The sequence below is a fragment of the Miscanthus floridulus genome, chromosome 14 (genome assembly GCF_019320115.1).
Source record: "Miscanthus floridulus cultivar M001 chromosome 14, ASM1932011v1, whole genome shotgun sequence".
NCBI lineage: Eukaryota > Viridiplantae > Streptophyta > Magnoliopsida > Poales > Poaceae > Miscanthus > Miscanthus floridulus.
In genome coordinates, this window is record NC_089593.1 from 95,840,693 (window position 1) to 95,864,144 (window position 23,452).

At 49.7% G+C, this 23,452-nt stretch overlaps 1 protein-coding gene across 10 annotated transcripts; it reads right to left on the reverse strand.

Moving 5' to 3' along the window:
• Positions 1–12,200: 12,200 nt before the first annotated feature.
• LOC136505057 (uncharacterized) lies at positions 12,201–23,306 on the reverse strand. 10 transcript variants are annotated; one of them, XM_066500146.1, is made up of 7 exons: positions 22,840–23,306; positions 22,652–22,740; positions 19,836–19,943; positions 19,514–19,573; positions 18,961–19,055; positions 13,469–13,615; positions 12,201–13,334 (listed from the first exon to the last, which is right to left on the reverse strand). In XM_066500146.1, exons 4-7 carry the CDS (start codon positions 19,521–19,523, stop codon positions 12,567–12,569), a joined length of 1,020 nt encoding a protein of 339 aa, XP_066356243.1. In that variant the 5' UTR covers positions 19,524–19,573; positions 19,836–19,943; positions 22,652–22,740; positions 22,840–23,306; the 3' UTR covers positions 12,201–12,566. The 10 variants fall into 10 exon arrangements, with proteins under 10 accessions (XP_066356243.1, XP_066356244.1, XP_066356242.1 ...); XM_066500147.1 differs by lacking the exon at positions 19,836–19,943; XM_066500145.1 differs by having other exon boundaries at positions 19,514–19,981.
• Between the last annotated feature and the right edge of the window lie 146 nt (positions 23,307–23,452).

The following is a 23,452-nucleotide window of genomic DNA, read 5'->3' on the forward strand; positions in this document are numbered from 1 at the left end:
ACTAGAGGAGCTATGGTGCTAAGATTGCAGGGTTTGATCTTTCGATCTGAAGCCAGATCAGTGTGTCATTCTCCGCCACAACGATAGTTACCATCACTTGATGAAAGATAGGGATCCCCGTTCCCATTACGGCCATACCTAAGGATTCACATCAAGAATAGTGTTAGGCATGCCAGTGCTGTTCTGCCTAACCCTCGTATGAACGCTGACAGGCACGTCAGTTCACCGTGACGTCCGTCGGAACGGAATGTGTCGACACAGAATTTCATCCCGTGCCGAGGGCACACGAGCAAGCCGGAAGGGTCCACTCGATGGAGCTAGAGATCCGCCTAGCTTCAGCGTAGGGATGGTCAATCCTACGCACTCCTCCCGAGACGTGCCAGTCAATTTGACCCTATAATTGACAAGGAGAGAAAGTTTATCAGTAATTTAGGGCAGAACGTGTCGGTGTTGCCAGACAGTCCCGAATGTGCGGCTCTGAGAGCCGATATGAAAGGAGATCGACTAAATAGTCAATTCTAGCATATTCATAAGAATAAATCAATTAAAGTTCATGGGGTTATATAAGAAGAATCGGTTATCATTCAGAATGAATATCATTATTTAGACAAATATTAGTCAATGGCAATAAAATATCAACAATAATTAGTTTATACTGAGCCAATGACCGCAAGTAACCGAACTCCTTTATAAAAGAAACAGTTCATCATCGTTCAACCATTTAATAGAGATAAATCTAATGAACATATTAGATCTCATCTATCGCTATGACCAGTGGGGCATGAAGCAGAATCATGCAGGCCGTAGAAACAGCAATAGACTCGACGACCCTAACTTATTACTAATATAAGTGGGGCATGAGACAGAATCATGCATGCCATAATACAATAATAAGATCATGGGGCTAACACATCTTTCAACCTATCCCTACTTCAACGATCTCGTGACGTGAACTGTTCGTGAAAGCGCTCGATATCGACTAAAACAGCCGATTCAGGCATAGAGCATAGCTAAGGTCATGCCCTCTCAGGAACAGATCTACCAAATAACGATCCCCACTCCATAGTGCTAATAGTGGGGTGTGAGGTAGAATCACATAGGCCGTGATAATGGGCCATGGAATAGTTTTCACTAGTCAATAGATCTACTCAAGATCAAACATGCCTTAACCGCACGCTATGCACGATCAAGATTGATGTAAAACAGCCGATAAAACATAACTCATCGTTTAAAGTGTAGATTAGATCAGTTTAGATTAACAAACGACGGGTTAAAAAGATATAAGGCCGATCTAGATCAATCCTAATCGGGCGAAGTGATATTGCTATAATTAAATAAATAATGGAAGCAATAAGCAATATTGGAAACTTAATGAATCTATCTGAAGGAACGTCACCCTTAGATAGAGCCGATAACTTGACCTTAATCTAGTTCGAGCAGTGGAGGTCGACCAGATTGATGCAGCCGTACTTGAACTAGACAAGAGTCGATAACTAACTTATACCAGAGTCGCAGTGGAGGTCGACCGGATCGATGCAGCCGTACGAACAGAGGTATAAGACATGACGGTACTTACAGACAAGCAGTGGAGGTTGACCGGATCGATGCAGTCGTACTTGCTGAAGGACTCACCGAGATCTACTTTACTCCTACTCCTAAGGGGTGTCCGGAGCTGAAAAAAGTAAATAACTGGTATTTGATTGATTGTGTTCCCTTTTTACAATAGTCGGGGTTTGATATTTATACCTGGAGCCTAAAAATGAATCCAACTCGAGTACGACTCAGTACAATCTTTGGTACGAAGAAAATATTCCTATTTTAAGATAACTTGGACTCTAATCTTTCCCCTTTTGTAGAGTCCGATATGTATCTTCTCGATGTCAATCATATCTCATCATCGTTATTTGTTGACGTCATTCAGAGAGAACCGATCCCGGTGTCGCATCTGAACCGGTAGATATCAATCCTTACACAATCGACTCCTTGATTGGTACAATTTTGGAAGCCTACGAGTCTCCGCGCTCTTCTCCCAAATTTCGATGTAAACAGAATGGAACGCCATGACCGGCAAATGACGCCTGCGCATGGCGCCAGTGACAAACAGGGCCGTGACATGGAGCTATCCCTATTGACATCTATAGGATCAGCGAGGCTCGTAAGAAGGAGAAGGACTCGGCGATCCTGGAAGCCTTCTTCTCTCTCTTGTTCTTCTCCTTTTCCTTCGTAGTAACCCGATCTTTCCCTTCGCCTATAAAAGGGGAAGCAGGGCACCCCATGAAATAGGGCCGGACAACGAGCTAGAAACATAAGAGCACAACACGAGCACATTGTTGAGCGGCAATCGAGCTCTCAGCACCCATTCACTCCTTCCACAAGAGACTTGGGATCATCTCCCTCTCTCGCCTGTTTGTAACCCCTACTGCAAATCAAGTGTCGGTAACACGAGCAGCAACGAATTGGACGTAGGGACGTTCCGCTCAAACCAATATAAACCCTTGTGTCCTACGAGCACACCATCCGAGCCAGACACGCAAAAACAAATTTACTCATCGGTGGTCCGAAAACACCGATAGTTGGCACGCCAGGTAGGGGCTTTTTGCATGTCTCGACATCCACATCAAGCCTCAGATGGCTACTCATGATGTTAGCTGGGTCCCGGGCGCGCACATTCGCTTTGGGAATCTATACTTCATCATTTTGACGGAGGGAGAGTTGGCGCAAGTTTCCGCTGCTGTTCAAACTCTCCACTCCGCTGGCCTCGACGCGATCGCCGAGGCACTTGAGGAGCTATAGCTGCACGCACCAGAAGCCCGCATCCCCGGGAGCGACCAGCTCCTTGGCTTTGATTATGAGAGGCTAGAGCGCCCACTCCGTGCCTTCCTAGGACCCCGACCGTCCCGAGAGGACCTGCACTGCCTCACCTACTCGTTCGCCAATGTCATGACATAGCTTGCCAGAGGAGAGCAGTTCTCCCTGAAATACCTCATTCGGAGTGCCTCGATAGCGCTCCTGTTTGGTCTGTGCAACACCGCAGAGACCGTTGGCCACCTTGTCAGGCAACGCACGCCCTCATCCCCTATGAACGATAAGTTTGTGGGGATGACCGAATATATCGTGGAATCTTTCCACGACCTCCTCACAAGAGAATCAGAGTTGCCCTCCAACTCTGACTCTAGCAGGAGGAGTCATCACCCCTTGCGAGAATGTTTCATGGCAGGTACCCCCGAGTGATACGCCGAAAGCATCCATGAGGGAGGGGCTACCCCAACAGATGACCTCGACAATGAGGTCGAGGGGATGCAAGGGCCCCGCCTCGCCTACGGGTAGAGCAGTTGAGGGCGCAGCACCAAGAGGTTGAAGAAGCATGACTCCAGCTTGAGCAGGAACGCACAGAGCTCGAGCAAGAGATCGAGTGCCACGGAGACGGTGGGCGTGCGTGTGTCGTGGCCCACGACGTGAACTGGAGAATCAACAAGGACGACGAAGCCCTCCCACACTTCACTCGGGCAAGCTAGAACATCACTGCCACAGTGGCCTTACTTGGGGGGCTTTCGGAGCCCGCGACACCCGAGGATCATCGGGCCCATCATGAGATTCACACGCTACTCGAGCATGCGGCGGCATAGCAGGCTGAGAGCTCGCTGTCCCGATGATACGAGCTCGATGCCAGCTAGCGCACGCCCTCAGAGTGACCCGACAAGGATGTGTCAGTCCACCAGGCGCAGCAAGGCAGCAGGTCACGTGTCGCGGCCCCAGTGCATGAGTGTCTCAGCCTCCACCGTGACGCGTGTGACACCCTAGATGCCCGCAGGCGTGCCCATGGCAATGAGAGGGAGGAGGCTAGCCGTGGCTACCACCCTCATCGTAGCGGATGCTACGACAGCTGTGAGGACCAAAGTCTGAGCCCTGACTTGTCGGGACCCTAGGCCTTTGGTCGACACATCCTCAATGTGGTCTTCCTACCGTGGTATCGACCACTGACCAACATCCCGAAATACTCTGGGGAAACGAACCTTGGACTTTGGCTCGAGGATTATTGGCTTGCTTGCCAATCCGGTGGAGCGGATAGTGACGACCTCTGCAACCTTCCATTGTTCATGTCCGATTCGGCGCGAACGTTGTTGGAACACCTTCCGCCCAACCGAATCCAAAGTTGGGCAGACCTAAAAGAGATCTTCATGGGAAACTTCTAGGGCACATACGTGTGTCCTAGGAACCCATGGGATCTCAAAAACTACCGATAGAAGTCCGGGGAAACTCTTCATTGGTACATCCGGCGCTTCTCCCAGCAGTGCAACGAGCTACCCAACATCGTCGACGCCGACGTCATAGGAGCTTTCCTATCCAGGACCACCTACGAGTCCCTGGTTCACAAGCTAGGACGTAAGGGCCCACGAACCACCAAGGAGCTCCCCGACATCGCCACCAGCTATGCCTCGGGCGAGGAGGCGGTCGGGGCGATTTTCGACCGCCCCAAGGGTAAGGCAAAGCGGGATGAGGATGCCGCCAAAGGCGCCTCCAACCACCCCAACAAGAAGAAGAACAAGCAGCGGCGTGAGGGCTTACTCATGGCCACTGCCGACCGCAAGGGGGGTCGGAAGCCCACCGAGGGTACCCCAGACCACTTCGAGAAGCTACTCAATGGCCATGCCTGAACCATGCTTTCCCCGTCAAGCACCTATACAAGGACTGCGTCCTCATGAAGCGGTTCTTGTCTAAAGGCTCCAACAAGGGGGAGCATAGGAAGGAGCCCAAGCCAGCCATAGACGATGTCGAGGGGAAGGATGGTGGATTTCTAGCACTAGATGGCTGCCTCATGATCTTCAGAGGGTCGGTGGCCTACGACTCCAGGTGTCACCAAAAGCTTGCATGCCATGAGGTCTATACGACCAAGCCGGCCATGCCTTCCTTCCTCCGATGGTCGGAGTCCACCATAACCTTTGATCAGACCGACCACCCGGAAAGCGTCCCATAGCTAGGAAGATATCCGCTCATGGTCGACCTGATCATCGGCATGAAGCAGCTCACCAAGGTGCTGATGGATGGAGGCAGCGACCTCAATATCATGTACACTGAAACGCTCGATGCCATGGGCATCGACCGATTGCGCATCCGACCGACCGGGGCGCCTTTCCATGGCATCATACCTGGAAAGCAAGACATACCACTTGGATAGATCGATCTACCCGTCACCTTCAGGAATCTGGCGAATTATAGGATGGAGACCCTTACCTTCGAGGTGGTCAGTTTCCACGGGACCTACCACGCCATCCTAGGATGTCCATGCTACGCAAAGTTCATGGCCGTCCACATCTACACCTATTTGAAGTTGAAGATGCCAGGTCCATGTGGGGTCATCACCATCGGCACCTCCTTCCAGCGCGCCTACGAGTGCGAGGTCGAGTGCTACGAATACGCCACGACAATTCTCGCCTCCAAAGAACTTACGGCCATCAGGGAGGAGGTCGACGAAGAAGCACCAGACCCCAAGCGGTTGGCCGAGTCCTTCGAGCCTGTAGAGGGCGCCAAGGAGGTCCTCATAGACCCCAGCAGCTCCAAGGGCAAAGTGGTGCGCATTGGCACTATGCTTTCCTCCGAATAGGAAAGCACGCTCGCCTACTTCCTTTGTGCCAATAGAGACATCTTTGCGTGGAGACCCTCGGACATGCCAGGCATTCCGAGAGAAGTCGCAGAGCACACCTTGAAGATCAGGCCAGGCTCCAAGCCGGTAAAGCAGCGCCTGCGTCGCTTCGACGAGGAGAAACATAGGGCCATCAGCGAGGAGATTGCGAAGCTTTTGGCGGTCGGGTTCATCAAGGAAGTATACCACCCCGAGTGGTTAGCCAATCCCATTCTTGTATGAAAAAGAGTGGGAAATGGAGAATGTGTGTTGACTACATGGGTCTCAACAAAGCGTGTCCAAAGGATCCGTTCCTTTGCCACGCATAGACCAAGTAGATGACTCGACCTCAGGGTGCGAAACCCTTTGCTTCCTTGATGCGTACTCTGGGTACCATCAAATCATGATGAAAGAGTCTAACCAGCTCATGACATCTTTCATCACCCCATTCGGATTATACTGCTACGTCACAATGTCGTTTGGCCTGAAGAACGCGGGGGCTATGTACCAACGCTGCATGCTCAAATGTTTTGGGGATCTCATCGGGCGGACCGTTGAGGCCTATGTGGATGACATCGTGGTCAAGTCCAAACGGGCTAACTAGATCATAGTCGATCTAGAGCAGACCTTCGCAAAACTCCAAGCAAACAGCATTAAGCTCAACCCCGAGAAGTGTGTTTTTAGGGTCCCAAGGGGTATGCTGTTGGGTTTTATCGTCTTCGAGCATGGTATCGAAGCCAACCCAGAGAAGATCTCGCCCATCATGAGTCTGGGCCTGATTCATAACATAAAGGGAGTACAGCGAGTTACAGAGTGCCTCACCATGCTCAGTCGCTTTATCTCGTGCCTTGGCGAACGAGGTCTCCCCCTCTATCGGCTTCTAAAAAAGCCTGATCGTTTCGAATGGACGCTCGAGGCCCACGAGGCACTTGACAAGGTCAAGCAGCTCCTGACGAAGGCCTCGATCCTGGTCCCTCCGACTGATGGGGAACCGCTTCTGCTCTACATTGCGGCCACCATGCAAGTGGTCAGCGCCGCCCTAGTGGTAGAGCGAGAAGAAGAGGGACACGCCCTCAAAGTGCAGCGTCCCATGTACTTCATTAGCGAGGTCTTGTCCGATTCTAAGACTCGCTACCCCCAAATCTAGAAACTCATGTACGCCATCCTTATCGCTAAGAGGAAGTTGCATCACTACTTCGAGTCGCATCCAGTGACGGTCATGACGTCCTTCCCTCTCGGTGAGGTCGTCCGAAACTAGGATGCCATAGGAAGAATCGCGAAGTGGGCACTCGAACTGATGGGTCAAGGCATTTCATACGCCCCCCGGACAGCCATCAAGTCCCAAGTGCTGGCTGATTTAGTTATAGAGTGGACCAAGATCCAAATGTCGCTAGCAGTCGTCGACCAAGAGTAATGAACGATGTACTTCGATGGATCACTGATGAAGAAAGGCGCCAGCACAGAGCTAGTCTTCATTTCGCCCCTTGGGGTACACATGAGGTACATGGTTCGCATCCATTTCCCCTTCTCCAACAATGTGGTCGAGTATGAGGCACTTCTCAACGGCCTATGCATCGCTATTGAGTTGGGTATCCGATGGCTTGACGTCCGGGGCGACTCCCAGCTGGTCATCGACCAAGTCATGAAGGAATCAAGCTGCCACAACGCCAAGATGGCTGCATACTGCTGAGAAGTCCGCCAGCTAGAGGACAAGTTCGACGGTCATGAGCTTAGTCACATCCTGAGGCATCTCAACGAGGTGGCCGACACGCTGGCAAAAACGGTGTCCGGCCAAGAGCTGGTGCTGACGGGCGTCTTCACCAGCGATCAGTACAAGCCCTCGGTCCGCTACGAGGAGCCGAAACAGACCGGTGACGGGTAAATTATTGAGCTTCCTAGGGTAGTATTGAACCGATTCCATCACTTGAATCAAGTCGAAAGCTTGTGCACAAGTAGATCAGGACCAAACCCTAAATCACCACAAACACAAATATTACAAAGCAAATCACAAGAACACAAGTGAGACACCGATTTATCCCTTGGTTCAGCTCGCCACTAAGGCTTGCCTAAGTCCACATTGTTGAGGAAGCCACTAAGGCTTGGGTTTCGCGGAACCCTATCCTTATTCTCAAGTCAAGAGAATGAACTCTTGAGATGAGGGTGATTTCACTAGAAGATTGGGGTGATTACAAAAATTTTAGGGCTGCCACAAGTTGGCAAGCTCCACGAGCGACGCTCTAGCCGGCTAGGAGCAAGCTCCAAGAGCAAGCTCCAAGAGTAATAGATGCAATCCACCAGCTTGAACGCGAACCACGTGCTCTAAGAGTTGAAGAACAGTTGGAGCAGCTCTCAATCGAAGATTTGAGGCTCAATCTCTTAAAGATTTGGAAGGGAATCAAGGGAGAGAAGCTTGGGAGCTTGGGAGCCTTGCAATGGAGAGAGAGGAGCTGCTCTGGTTGCTAAGTCTTGGAAATGGGTGAGGTAACCGTTGGAGGGGATGAGGAAGAGATAAAATATCCCCTCAGCCCCAACGGTTATTTTAAGTCGCGACAGTGCTGCTCGCCTGAGCGACGTGCCACTCTGTCCAGATAGCTCAAAAGATGGGATTGCGGAGTTTGCTGTGTTGGTATGGTTTGAGGATATTTTGGTGGGTATTTGAGCACATAGTTGCACATTAAAGCTTGTACATTGCATCCTCCTTTATAGTGCGGTTTTTTCTAAACTCAATTTCAAAATAAAAATGAAATTAAATGCCATTGAGTCGATTACCACATCCTTTTGTAATTGGGGGCTCCACCAACACATGTATTATCCTCCTTTTTATTTTACCTGTCAACTCGATAAATCTCATTAGACTTCTAAATATGTGGTCATCATCACCGAAATCGATAATAAGGCTTGATTGCACTTACATCCACGTACATCTTCGGGTACGACCAGTGCACGCTCAACACCGTCTCATTCTTCAAGGACCTCGGCGCTAACCACGGCGTCTTCTCGGGGCTCGTCAACGAGGTGATGCCGTCGTGGGTGGTGGTTGCCATGGGCGCCACCGTGAAACTCTTCGGCTATCTCATGGTGGGGGTCACACGTCACAGTGTGGCTCATGTGCCTCTACTTCTTGTGGGCGCCAACTCGCAGTCATTCGCCAACACGGGCACGCTGGTGACCTGCGTGAAGAACTTCCCGAATAGCCACAGGGTGGTGCTCGGGATCCTCAAGGGCTTCGTCGGCCTCAGCGGCGCATGGCCTTGTGTGGCGGCGAGGACGTCGAGTTGCTGATACTGCTCATCGCGTGGCTTCCCGTGGCGGTGTCCATCGTGTTCATCGACACCATAGGATATAGGAAGGAAAAGGAAGGATTTTACCACGAGATTTTCTGATCCGAGATGTTTTCATTTTCAATTCCTCAAACTTGCCATGGAATACGGCCACACCGATGGCAGGAGAAACTTTTTTAGAAAACGTGGCCGTGAGGAGGGAATTTGGGGGCGACATTGCGTCAGACACAGAGGGAAGCACGAGGGGCACTCGTAGCGGCACGAGGCATCTAGGGACGGCGGCGTGGCATGCTGGCCGCGCTGCGTTGGACACGGAGGGAAGCATGACGGAACTCCGAGCAGGGCGCGGCGTCTGGGTTCGGCGGCGTTGCGTGCGGACCGTAGTGCAGCGTGCGAGCGGATTTGGAATAGAACGAACGAAAAAAAGGAAAGTCATGGGCTGAATGCGACTCCGAACAGAATTAGACCCAACACGAGTCCAAGCGATTTTAGGCCGAAACCAAGTGGATGATTGGGTTGGACGAAAATGTAAAGTGGCCAGAAATTTTGTCTCTTTATTATTAGGGATAAATTTATTTTAGCTCTATACTTTTATTTGCCATGTATTTTGTGATAATAAAAAATATTCCCTAAGAGGTTGTTTGATTCACACTTAACCACATTAATCCATATACGTTAGAGTAAATTAGGGTGGAATTTTTTTTTGCCCTAATTCACTCCAACACATATGATTAAGATAAATACATGTATATATATTTTTATTTTCGCGTTTTGTTCTACTGGTTGCCAGTGCAATGGTCATCTTAGGAGCCACGCACGCCTCTATCAAGGACAGTGTAGGGGCAAATGTCTTTTGATCCTTGGTTTGTTTTCTCCTGGATATCCGAGAATTGCTTACTTCTCGGACAGATGGAGTAATAAGTTGAATGTCACATAAATCAAGTACTCCCTCCATTCCAAACAAAAAAATTAAAACGACTTATAATTTGGAATGGAGGGAGTACCAAAACGACATCAGGCACTTATGCATGTCATGCAAATACAATTGGACAACTAACGCATTATCCATCGTATTATTTTGCTTCCTTAATAGTAATTCGTCAGATTTTCAAACAAGTCTAAATGACCTCTGACGTTTAGCCGTGTGTCTATTTCACCATCTGACATATAAAACTAGATAATTTTATCTCCTCGCCTATCAAAAATCATTTGATCTACCCATTAAGCGGTTTTAGTAGGTGGTTTTGCCTCGCTGGGCCTACATGTAAGGCGTCTCTTATATCAATAATTCATAACTTTTCCATATGAAATCAAATGAAGAAAAACTTTATATCAAAACTATAAAGCTTGATTATCTATAATTTTGTAGTTGATAGTTGTTCTATTTGAGATCATTTAGAAGCCCCAATATTTAAGAAAAGATTACATGACTTCTAAATAATCTGACATGAAAAATTTTCAACGGGTACAGCTTTGGTCTAGATCATTTCTCCGTCCTAAGTTGTTAAAAAAATCAAAAATCAAAATATAATAATTTAAAATAAATATTTGAGCCTCAAAAAGTTTATCAACTATACATTTATAGATCTCATTAAGGGCTACAAGTTTGATATAGACAATGTCAACATCTGAAGTCATTTGAATTTAAAATTCTAATAACTTATAAATGAATATTTGTGCATCTAAACTATCTCAAATAAAAAATTTGACAACTACAAATTTATAGATCACATTTAAGGGCTATAATTTTGGTATAGACAATGTCAACATTTGAAGTCATGTGAAAAATTCAAAAAAGTGAATTTCAAAATCCAATAACTTAAAATGAATATTTAAGCCTATAAACTATCTCAAACAAAAATTTTGTGAACTACAGATTTATGGATCACATTATGTGCTACAACGTTGGTATAGACAGTATGCCAATGTCAACATTTGAAGTCATTTGAAAAATTTAAAAAAAAGAACTCAAAATCTAACTGATAAAACAAATATTTGGGCTTCTTCTAAATGATCCCAAATAAAATAGTTTTCAACTACAAACTTGTAGACGCGTCGAATTTTGATACAAAGTTTGTCTTCATTTGATTTTATATATAAAAAGTTATGAATTATTTTGATATAAGAGACCACCTGACATATGGGCCTACGTAGGCAAAGCTACCCACTAAAACCACCTAAAGGGTAGATCAAACAGTTCTTTATAGATAAGTAAGAGAGGTATAATACCAGGTTTTGTAGGTCAGAGGAACGTCCGTTTCAAACAAAAAAAAAGGTCAGAGGAACGTCAGAGGGTTATAGAATTTTTCCTTTGAATTTGAAATTGACGTGCTTGAATGATTGCTGTACATGTAATATATATGAATGTTGCTTTTACTTCGTATCCAAAAAAAATATTCGCGTCTAGTTGATTTTCGACTCATCCTTGATTCGGTACACATTTATTCGTATTTGTAACTGAGACTATCCGTAATTCCACATTTGTATATAGATATTGATAGATACCAGTGTCGACCCTAAATCCGAGAGAAAATATGAAAACAGTACAAGGTCAGTAATATCTGTCCATATCCATTTCGATTATACCTAGTCCTCCTCTGATCGCACAGTTTGCCGTATCCGATTCGATTATACCTCTAGTCTCCACTGATCAGATAGTTCGCCGGGACACAACAATATGCACTGACGTCGGGCTTGGCCAGCAGCCGGTAGGAAATACTACAATGCTACCCAGTCAGAACTTCGAATTTCAGAATCCATTCAAACTGGTGCTAGTTCTCACTAGCATCTCAGTATCTGATTAGGGGCGTACCCAGTGCAGAAAGCTCCCGGAAAGGGTGTTAGTGGCAAGCCTTACTCTCGCCTGTGCAATGCGAGGAGACCGCGACTCGAACCCGGGACCTTCCGGTCACAGGAGATAAGACTCTACCACTTACACCAGGCCCGCCCTTCATCTCAGTAGCTGATTACAAAGAAAAAAATAGGTGCAGGTCCCTTGAGCACACGCTAGCTGTCTAGCAAAGGTTTGCACATCAATTCCCTAAAGACATCATTTCTAACACGAGGGCCTGTTCGGGAGGCCGTATCGTATCGTGGATTATTTACTGCTGGCTGGTTTGGTGTGAGAGAAAAACACTGTTCCCGGCTGGAAATTTACGATCGTTTACGAGCAAGCGAATAGGCTGACTTTGCTTGTTCTGCATTGATTAAAACAAAAACTTCAGAATCAAGCAATTTATCGGGATTCAATTTGTTGCGCATAGAACTGTGAATCCGCATGCATACCAAATTAATAAAATCCAAGATTTAACATCATTCATAAACCACGTCCATTAAACCATTCAGGTTTAAGCATGCTCCAGTACCAGTACGGCACATGACCTTACAAAAACTTAACCAATCTGGAAGAAACTAGGTAGCACTGTAAAAAGAAGAAACAGACATCCAAATTTGAGTTCATGAGGACTCAAACCTGGGTGATAGCTATGCTCAGTACATAACCTTATTAACCAAACAGATTCAGTAACCTTCTCAGCTGGACCATCACACATACTGAGTCTTAACACAACCAAAAGAGAACAGATAGCCAACAACCAGGGAACTAAGTAAATCAACAGCCTGTAGAACGGTAGCAGAGGCAGGCCTCAGTGTGACCTGCCGCTGGTCTACCACCCTTCTAACTTTGTCATTACTTTGTGCACATCATAGGGGCCATAATCCGCAGCCGGATCATACCCTGCATTGTTCATGACAGTTAGGAGGGTGGTGAAGCCAGGGGCCTGGAGGCGGGACACATTCTGGAACTGCTCTGAGACTTCATCTATGCTGTACCTGTTGCCCATCATGATCCTGAGGAGATCGGTGGGATCAGGTGATTTGAGGTTCAGGATGCTGTTGTAGGCGACCTCGCCGACGTTTTCCTCGTCGTCGTTGGTTGCGATAACAGGCCAACAGAAGTCTCCTGCAGGGTTGCTTATTGGTGCCTCGCTCCCATAGGCAGACTCACCAATGTCTTCCCCGTATTCATTGGTCGCAACAACGGGCCAACAGAAGTATCCTGCAGGGTTGCCGATGTTTTCCTCGTATCCACTGGCCATGATGAGGGGCCAAAAGAAGCCGCTTGGGGCATTGCTGCTTGGCACCTCACTGCCAGAGGCGACGTCACCAGCATTTTCCCCGCCATTGGTTGTGATGAAGGGATAATAGAAGCCTATTCCAGCAGGGGTGCTGCTTTCCCCACCTTCATTGGTTGTGAAAACATACCAATAGAAGCCTAATGGGGTGCTGCTTTGCGCCTCGCTGCCAACAGTGGTCACTTGCTGGTATCGATTGGTTAGGGCAGGGTTCCATTCCACCATGCTGCCTCCATTGGGCCCTTCCTGATCGTCCTTGATCGTGACAAAGCGCCCATTAGGACCTCTTGGGCGGAGCTTCTGCATCAGCACATTATAGATGCAGAGACAACAGAAAGAAAGCATAAGAAATGCTGAATTAACATGACGGGAACAAACATAGAATCCCACTATGGCCAAAATAGAGCCCTGTCCAAAATTTAAGTGGAACACACCTTGACTTGGAGCAACCTTCGCTCCCTTGCTTCTTTGATACGAAGCCGACGTTCACGCAGACGAAGGATAGCAGCATACTGCTTTTCACACACAAAAATTGGTTCATCACCTGCTACGATTGGTGGAAGCAGCTTCCGGCCAATAACCTACATTTCATGAAAGAGAAAATAAACAAATATTGAAGGATTTATTAGCAAGCCACAAACTGCTTTGTCAGATAGCTCTCCAACTAATATTCTGTCAAGCGCCTCAACGCCCAACGTCGCCGGACCGCGGCTACGTAACTCGTAGTCGCGCTCCAGGCCTTCACCGTGAGAGCATCTCACCGGTGGCTTGAGAGAGTTTGGAAGAGAGGAGCAACTTTAGGATAATTGATCTTCCTTCCTTCCCTCCAAGTCTGTTACACGGCATATATGGCCAATGGCCCAACCAAACTCTCCTATAATTAAGGCATGCAAAAGGAAACTAGGTCCTATCTTTCTAAACTTAGCCACTGACGTTGGCACCTGCCTTGGCCGCGCGCTCCGCAGCCCTCCTGGCGTCACGACGGCGCCTATAGGTGCGCCCGTACATGACATCTCTCCCCCCCTCGACGGTCAGCTCGTCCTCGAGCTGAAACTGGGGAAATTTGTCGCGGAAGTCTGCAACATCCTCCCAAGTAGCACCAGCAGTGGACTGCCCTTTCCAGCGGATGAGCACCTGCCGAACACCCTTTGCTAGCCGGTACCGAACAGCCTGCTCCGGTTCTGGAGTCACCGCCCCATGATGAATGGGTGGGAGGGGAGGTGGCGTAGCCGGTGGTGCGCCGACGAACTTCTTGAGAAGGCCGACGTGGAAGACATCGTGCAGCTTGGCACGCGGGGGCAGCGCTAGACGAACAGCCACCTGGTTGATGCACTCGGTGACTTGGTAAGGCCCGACGAAGCGCGGCTTCAGCTTGCCCTTGGGCGCCTGGGGAAGAGAGGAAGCTGCCCGTTGGCGAAGGCGTAGCAGCACCCAGTCACCCACGGCATAGGAGACCGGTCGATGCAGGCGGTCGTAGAACTTCTTCTGGACAGCCTGGGCTTGTTCCAGGCGATAGCGGACATCCGCTAGGAGCTCCTCGCGTGCAGCCATTGTCTTGGCCACCGCCGCCACCCGGGTCTCTCCAGGCTCATAAGAGCGGATGGAGGGGGGGTCCCTACCGTAGACCACCTTGAATGGAGTGTCCTTGAGCGACGATTGATACGCCGTGTTGTAGACGTACTCCGCCCATGGCAGCCATCGCAGCCACTGCCGTGGCCGATCCCCAGTGAAACACCGGAGGTACATGACGATGACTTTGTTGGCCGCCTCCGTTTGGCCATCGGACTGCGGGTGGAAGGCGGACGTCATGTGCAGCTTGGGCCCGGTGAGTCGCATCAGCTCCCGCCAGAACGTCGAGGTGAACACGGAGTCCCGGTCCGACACCATGGACTGAGGGATCCCGTGGAGGCGAACGATCTCGCTGAAGAACGCCTGGGCCACGGACTCTGCACTGTAGGGGTGAGCCAGCGGGATAAAATGGCAGTATTTGCTAAACCGGTCGACCACTGTGAGGATCACCGATTTGCCCCCAACGCGAGGCAGCGCCTCGATGAAGTCCAAGCTGACGTCGGACCACACGGCCTGGGGAACGGGCAGGGGCAGCAGCAGGCCCGCCGGGTGCAGGTGTTCAGACTTGTTGCGCTGGCACGTTGCGCAGGCGCGGACGAAGTCCTGGACCACGCGGCGCATGGCGGGGAAGTAGAAGTCCCGGCGGAGGCGATGTAGAGTCCGCTGCACCCCTTCATGTCCGTCGTCGTGCGTAGCAGCCACCACTTCGAGCAGCAGGGGGGAGTCCGGCAGGATGTAGAGCCGGTCAGCATACGCCACCATGCCGTCCAGCAGCGACCACGGCGCTCCCCTAGTGCCGGCTGCTAGTTCATCCCTGAGGGCGACCAGGGCTGGTTCTTGTCGTTGAGCATGACGAAGACGGTCGACAAAGTCGAAGCGAGGCGCGGACAGCGCCAAGACCGAGCCCTCCTCGCTGGTGTCGCGCCGGGACAGCGCGTCGGCGACGGTGTTCGTGGCACCCGGCTTGTATTCCACCGAGAAGTCGAAGCCGAGGAGCTTGCCCACCCAATGGTGCTGCGGGATCGTCGAGAGGCGCTGGTCGAGGAGGAATTTGAGGCTGTAGTGGTCGGTGCGGACGAGGAACGCGCCCCCCCACAGGTACGGCCTCCAGTGGCGCACGGCGTGCACCAGCCCAATGAGCCCCCTCTCATACGCTGCCAGAGCGCGGTGGCGGGGGGCGACCGGCCTGCTGAAATAAGCGATCGGATGGTGCTCCTGCAGCAAGACCGCCCCGAAGCCATGCGTGGACGCGTCACACTCAACGATGAAGCCCTTGGTGAAGTCGGGCAGCGCCAACACCGGGGCCGACGTCACGGCTGCCTTGAGTGCCTGGAAGGCTGCCTGGGCCGCGTCGTTCCAGGAAAAGCCCTCCTTCTTCAGCAACGAAGTGAGGGGCGCCGCAATCTTGCCGTAGTCGTGGACGAACTTGCGGTAGTATCCGGCGAGGCCCAAGAAGCCACGCACCGCGCGCGCCGAGCGAGGTGCCGGCCAGTCGTGAATGGCCTGCACCTTGGCCGGGTCCATGGCCACACCGTGGGCGGAGATGATGTGGCCCAGGTATGCCACGGAAGGTGACCCAAAGATGCACTTGGATCGCTTGACGAAGAGGACATGGCGGTGAAGTTCGGCGAGGACGGCGCGGATGTGCCTCAAGTGATCTGCCCAAGTCTTGCTGTAAATCAATATATCATCAAAAAAGACAAGGACGAACCGACGAAGAAATGGACGGAGCACGTCGTTCATGAGCGCCTGGAATGTTGCCGGAGCGTTGCATAACCCGAACGGCATCACCAGGAACTCATAGAAGCCGTCGTGGGTTCGGAACGCCGTCTTGTGTACATCAGCCGGCCGCATCCGGACTTGGTGATAGCCGGAGCAGAGGTCCAGCTTGGTGAAGAACTGCGCACCATGCAGCTCATCAAGGAGTTCGTCGACGACGGGGATGGGGAAAGCATCCTTGACGGTGAGGGCATTAAGAGCGCGGTAGTCCACGCAAAACCGCCAAGCCCCGTCCTGCTTCTTGACCAGCAATACCGGCGATGAGAACGCCGAATCGCTGCGGCGTACGATGCCTTGGTCCAGCATGGCGGCGCATTGCCGTTCCAGCTCGTCCTTGTGTGCCGCCGGGTAGCGGTAGGGCCGAACCGCCACAGGTGTAGAGCCGGGCTTGAGGACGATGGCGTGATCCCGTGCTCGCTGCGGTGGCAGCCCCGCCGGCTCGGCAAACACCCCCTCGAAGGAGTGCAGCAGCTCCTCAAGGAGGGCGTTCGGTGTCGTGGTGGCGGCGAGTAGGGGTGGCCGACAGTCGGCGACGTCCGACCAGGAGACCTGTCGGCCTTGGTGCAGGAAGGAGACGGTGCGGGCGACGAAGTCCCACACCACCCGGCCAAGGGTGACCATCCATTGAGTCCCCAAGACGAGGTCATACCCCGCGAGCGGCATGACGAAGAGGTCGATGAAGAACGTCTCACCCTCGATGATGACCGGGGCGCGGCGGATGACGCCCGGGCAAGTGACGCGCTCGCCGTTGGCCACGGTGGCCGTGAGGCGCGGGCGCGGCTGGATCGGCAGGCCGGTGCGGCGGGCGGCGTCCTCGGCGATGAAATTATGTGTGGAGCCGGTGTCCAGGAGCGCGACGAGGGTGGTGGCGCCCAGGGAGACCCGCACCTGCATGGAATCACAGATGGGCATACCGGCCACTGCCCTGAGTGAGAAGACAGGGGCGCCGTCCTGCTGATCGTCCCCCGCTGGTCCCTCGTCGGCGGCCGCGATCTCGACGCCGTTGAGGTAGAAGATGCGGCGGCAGACACGATTGTGGCCGCGGGAGTACGGCTCATTGCAGTTGAAACAGAGGCCGAGACGGCGCCGTTCCGCCTGTTCCTCCGGGGACAGCCGCTTCAAAGGCGGGCCATCCTGTCGCGGCTGGGCCGCGCCCGCTGGTGGTGCAGGAAGGGCGAGCAGCGGCTGCGTAGGCGCCGGCGCTGGCAGCAGGGCACGAGGGGCTCCCCGGGTGGCCAGTGGGGGTAGCCGCGATAACTCCATCTGCTCGACCTGACGGGCGAGACTCATGGCCCCGGCGAGCGTCTCCGGATTGTGGATGCGGACGGCATGGCTCAACGGGGGAAGAAGGCCGCCGGTGTAGAGTTGGACGCGCTGGCCCTCCTCGAGCCGACCCGCGCGCGGCAGCAGAGCCTGGAACCTGTTGGAGTATTCCTCCACTGTCCTGGTGCGGCGACACTCCGACAACTCGAACAGGGGCGTCGAGCGGAGAGGTGGACCGAAACGAAGGTTGAGGAGGTCCTTGAATCGTCCCCATGGCGGCGTACCCTCGTCTTCCTGCAACTGGATGTACCACAGCTGCGCGACGTCCTCCAGATTGTAGGAGGCCATCCACACGCGCTCCTCCGGCATGGTGCGCTGTTGGCGAAAATAGGATTCGCATTTGTTGATGAAGAGCATCGGATCGGTCTTGCCATCGAAGCGGGGGAAGTCGAGCTTCTGGAATCGTGGGGGCCGATCCAGATCACGAGGAGGCTCCTCGCGCCCGCCGCCGCCGTTGTCCGACGACGATGATGACTTGTCCTTCATGGTGGCCATGTCGGCCTTCACGGAAGACAACTCAGTCTGGAACGACTTCATCATCTCCATGAGGTCCTTGATGGTGGGTTCAGCCATGGTGGTGGAGTGGCCGGTGGAAGGAGTGGACGTGGAAGGGGGTGGTGGAGGGCTGGAGCGGGTGGGAGAGGATCTACGCGACGCCGATACCAGGTTGTCAAGCGCCTCAACGCCCAACGTCGCCGGACCGCGGCTACGTAACTCGTAGTCGCGCTCCAGGCCTTCACCGTGAGAGGATCTCACCGGTGGCTTGAGAGAGTTTGGAAGAGAGGAGCAACTTTAGGATAATTGATCTTCCTTCCTTCTCTCCAAGTCTGTTACACAGCATATATGGCCAATGGCCCAACCAAACTCTCCTATAATTAAGGCATGCAAAAGGAAACTAGGTCCTATCTTTCTAAACTTAGCCACTGACGGTGGCACCTGCCTTGGCCGCGCGCTCCGCAGCCCTCCTGGCGTCACGACGGCGCCTATAGGTGCGCCCGTACATGACATATTCCTACTATTCTCTCATGATATTTACTTTGTAGATCACTCATGGCAGGATATTACTGGAGGTCATTCATTATTTTCTTATGTTATTGGCAGGTCATGCCACTGCTAAAAGAAAAGGCAATTTAAAGAAACAGTCAAACCATCAATGAACCTAACCTACTAACCATTACATATTATATCACAAGAAAAGGTCAAATGTGGTTAATTTCACCCTTTTCAAGAAAAGAAAATTGAAAGAATAACTTACCATTGGCTGACCAACACCCATCTCAGACGGACCATTATCATCAGACATATTCAGAACTGCAGGAGTAGAGCACTCAGATGCCTTTGTTGTGTTCCCTGGATACAAATGCCACAAATCAGCTACTACTACATGTCAATATCTGTAAAATTCATCAAGGATCCTTAATAAGAAAGAAGTGAAGTCAGACATCAATGAATAAGATCTAAGTCAGATCATGCCCTATTACTGCAGGGAATTCTCAAGAAACAGTTAAGTAATTCAATTCCTACTAGTAATTCAGATATAGGTCATATTTGAAGCAGCCACAGAGAAACCAATGGCCATTGGATATGCAGAGTAGATTGCTCGCTATGCATCTTGACTATATCCCATAGAATTCCAAAGAGATGAATACGCGACATATCATATACTAATCATCACTTAGAAAGTACATCCCATGCGGATTTTTCCATATCTACTATTGGATCATGCATAAATCATTCTTTCCATTTTCACCATGGCCTGTGCAAAAAGTATAAATATGTACTAAAGTTAGATATTAGAGCATCCTCACCTTGAGACATCGATGAAGTAACAGGTTCAAATCGGACCCGTGAAGCTCGTCGCTACCTCGCTGAGGTAGATCAGAGTTGATGCATAATCATCAGGAGGCATCATATAGTATTAGAACAAAGAGATTGAATTAAAAACTCGGAAGGAACACAACATATTAAGTTGAAGTATGGGGGTTGTCCTAGCACAAAAGAATCAGATAGAGTCTAGAAAGTAGAAACCAAGAACAAAGCCTGGCTATGCAAAATAGCGGAACAATAGCCGCACACATCAGAAACAGAAGATATCAAAGATACAGGAAAGGAGGTTAAGAAAACAAATACCTTTCCTGGTGAAGGAGCAACAAGGAGATTATGAGGCAACTGAGAGAGGACACTAGCGCGGCAGATATAAATAGCCAGCAGGTGCATAGGAGCGGTAACGTTCGCCTTCTAAAAAATGATATCCAAGATATAACACAGATTCGCTCCTTAATGTGGAAGGACATCATATCATCAGTATATAAATGCCACGGGTAGAACACCATCATATCATCAGGATATAAATGTTATGGCTAGAATGAAGCTGTATCATGTATTTCTGTGGCAAGAGAAACTTCTGCATGGCTGATTAAATGCTAGAGCCTAGAATACAAGATATGCATTAATAGATGGAAAGTTATTAACAAAATCATGTTTTTGCGGCGTTGTGGTGTCATGTAGCGCTGGGGTACGCCTAGACACCTAGGTGGCGACACCTAGGCGATATGGCGTAACTAAAACCTTGTGCCGTCCTGTGGCACCTCGGGTACGCCTCAATGCCTAGGCGATGACTCAAAAATCATGCTGGTCAAATCACACCAAAGTGACAAATACCCATTTATTGTATCCAAAAAAACTCGAGCCACGGGGAAGAGACGTCCCCACGGTGTTTCATTAAGAAGATGAACTTCTCACGCAGCTCAAGAAAATCCCCAAACCCCGGCCCCACCCATATACAGCGGCACCTGCATCCCCGTGAGACGGGACGGCCACAGACCTGTACTTTGGTGTGGGACAGACGAGGGGATTTTTTTTACCCTCAAGCCTGAAGTTCGTCCCCGTGAGGAATCGAACTCAGGACCTGAGGGGTGCCGCCGGAGCCATCCAACAATGTACTGAAACTTAACTGATAGTATACAATGAATTCAGTATTTTGCACAGAAGTTGGTTTAATTTAAAAAAAAACAAAATAGTCATTACCGATTTTACTGAGCCAACAAAATGGAACATGCTGAAGTATAATGTTTTGAGTTGACTTTGACTTGTCTAATATTCTTTTATAAACTTATTGGATTGTCATATGTAAGTGTGGATATTACAATGTATGTGCTCTGTTTAATAGCCATTGTGTCATCATTTAAGCTATAGCTATCGGCTAATGGGAAAACATCAATTCCTACTACTAGGTCCATTGGTGCTACGTTTGTATGTTAGGTATATTACAATGGAACTCAATTACCATTCTGTTTCATGTAAATTTGTAATTTACTCCCTCCGTTCTAAATTATAAGTCGCTCTGACTTTTTTGGTATATCCATTTTGCTATGCATCTAGATATATAGATATATAGATACATAAAAATGGATGAACCAAAAAAGTCAAAGTGACTTATAATTTGGAACGGAGGGAGTAATATTTAGAGGCACCATACTTAGGTCCAGAAACTCCAGATAGGTTTGCTGTGTGAATATGTCATACCATCACATTCTAGCTGGATTGTGTAATCATTAACGTAAGAAATTATCTATTCTCACTTCATCATACAACCTGAAGTCTATATTTGAAAATTAAAATAGCATGAATGTCAACTATTTCACAGTTTTATATGCACCTAAAGCTAACCCTTTTCCTGTTGGAGAACCTTCCAAAGAAAGTTGATAACTTCATTCTGGGAAAATATAGTATCCTAAAACCATAGATAACAAAATCTAAGGCATACCTTATTAAACCACATAAACCTTTCAAAATGTCCAATGCTCAGTTTTGTTTATTTCCTAACACTCGAAGAAAAAAATAACAAGTGGGATTCTACGGATGATGGAAGACCTCCCATCTCTCCATGCAGGCAATCATTCTCCAATGCTTAATATACCAAACTTTTGCTAGTAGTGCTGACAAGTAAATACCCTTCCTTCTTCAACAAGGAACTTGTCCTCATTCCATCAGGGACAAACTTCTGGTAACTTCAGGTTCGCCAGACCTCTTATGATCGCCCTCCTTTGTTTCACTTGCAACTCCTACAAACGAAACTGCAGGATGCACCTCAATTTAAGTGATTTGTCATTTATTTACGCCAATCCTTCATTGGCATGGAAAAACCCTAGTTGTTAATTAACTGCAACAAATATTTTCACTGTTGTATGGTGCCACACCCATGAATCCTCCCCAATGTTCATCTCAATGAGCAATGCTACCTGCACCCAACCATTCTACTCTTATTCCTGCCAAACAACACTGACAAATGACAACTTCGCTTGTTTGTGGCATCCTTAGTTGAGGATCAAGTGACCATGCTACTCGGTGACCACCATGTTCCTCAAGCGGGCTATTTTTACAGCATCTACTGTCCATCACTATCACCAGTGACTCATTCGTAATCGTAACAAACAACACATTCAGGCCATTGCAATCGTAACAAACTGCTTGAGAAATTGGATCTATGATTACAAGCGGAACTAAAATTTCCCACATAAAAACAAGTCGTCAAGAGGCCTTAAACACCAAGGTACGGTATGGTTCCTAAATTGCCGGTTTGTTTTCTTACGAACCGCTTGGCAATACGTGTTTTCTTTGCATAATTGTTCCTTCCTGGCGTTCTTCTGAGACGTTTCCTTGACTTCAATCAAGTTGGCACTTACAAGTTGCGTTTCACTGAAGTCTAGCTGTACATGAAAACAAGACCCTTTAACATGTCACTGATCTTCATTGACTACCGCAAAAACCACTCTGGTTCCATCATAGGGCAGCTCCAGATCAACTGACAGTGAATATACAGAGTGGAGACTTAATACCATACATCCTTTTTCAGTTGTCACGGGTTACAGAGAAACCAATATCATGCAAATGCCCAAAATGATGCCAAAAAGTGCAGATACAGTAAGATCTCAGTTCCTGCTAACCTTGCAAAGTTGCTCCATTGATCTGAGGCAAGATCACCATTTGTCTGTAATCACATCCATGATCATCCAAGAATTCCATGACAGATAGTCTGCAAGAAACAACCCCAAAGACACTATTTCATACAACAATGTGGAACGAAAACGCCTCGCATTGCGAAATAGATGATCACAAGTGAACTGCTCACTACCATGGATACCGGAGACCCCTCACGCTCGGTACTCCGGCTCGACCCCTTGCCGCATCCGCCACTCCTCCTTATCCACCTATCAAATCCCAAGAGCACAATAGCGCGCTGATCAGGCGCCAGGCTGGTGATGAGCGCCCGTACGCTCTCCGCACCGCCGGCGGCCCGTCATGCTCTCTACGCACCCTGACCAGCTCGCGGCCCATCCGGACAACTTGTCACCTCCCGCCGCCGCCACCACCAAGGTGGTAGCAGAACGCCCTGACCCGACCATTGGCGGGGAGTTGGAGCGCAAAGCCCTAACCGGGGTCGACTGTTGAACGGAAGTGGGTGAAGACGGAGACGGCGAAGCGCCGCCGCGGCCGGAGCCGACGGCGGACGAAGGTGAGGCCAGCAGGTGGATCTAACGGCGGTCTGAATTTTGTAAAATGGCCCCTGGTTTTGGTGGCCACTATTCACCGCGGTCCAAATATTTGTAAATTAGTCCACAGATATTCCAAATGGGTCCCTAATTGTAAATTTGTAATCGATCGCAATAAGTCGTGTTCTAGCCGAATTTGTTTGTACACGTCAAATGTTGGAGGATTGGATTCGCACTTGTCTTGCATTTTGCACA

Bases quoted from the DNA above. Each gene is read 5' to 3' on its own strand.
- LOC136505057 (XM_066500147.1), bottom strand. The intron at 13,616-18,960 runs GTAAGTTATTCT...CATGAAATGTAG, and splicing joins TGGGTGTTGGTCAGCCAATG to GTTATTGGCCGGAAGCTGCT. The intron at 13,335-13,468 runs GTGTGTTCCACT...GTGCTGATGCAG, and splicing joins GAAGGTTGCTCCAAGTCAAG to AAGCTCCGCCCAAGAGGTCC.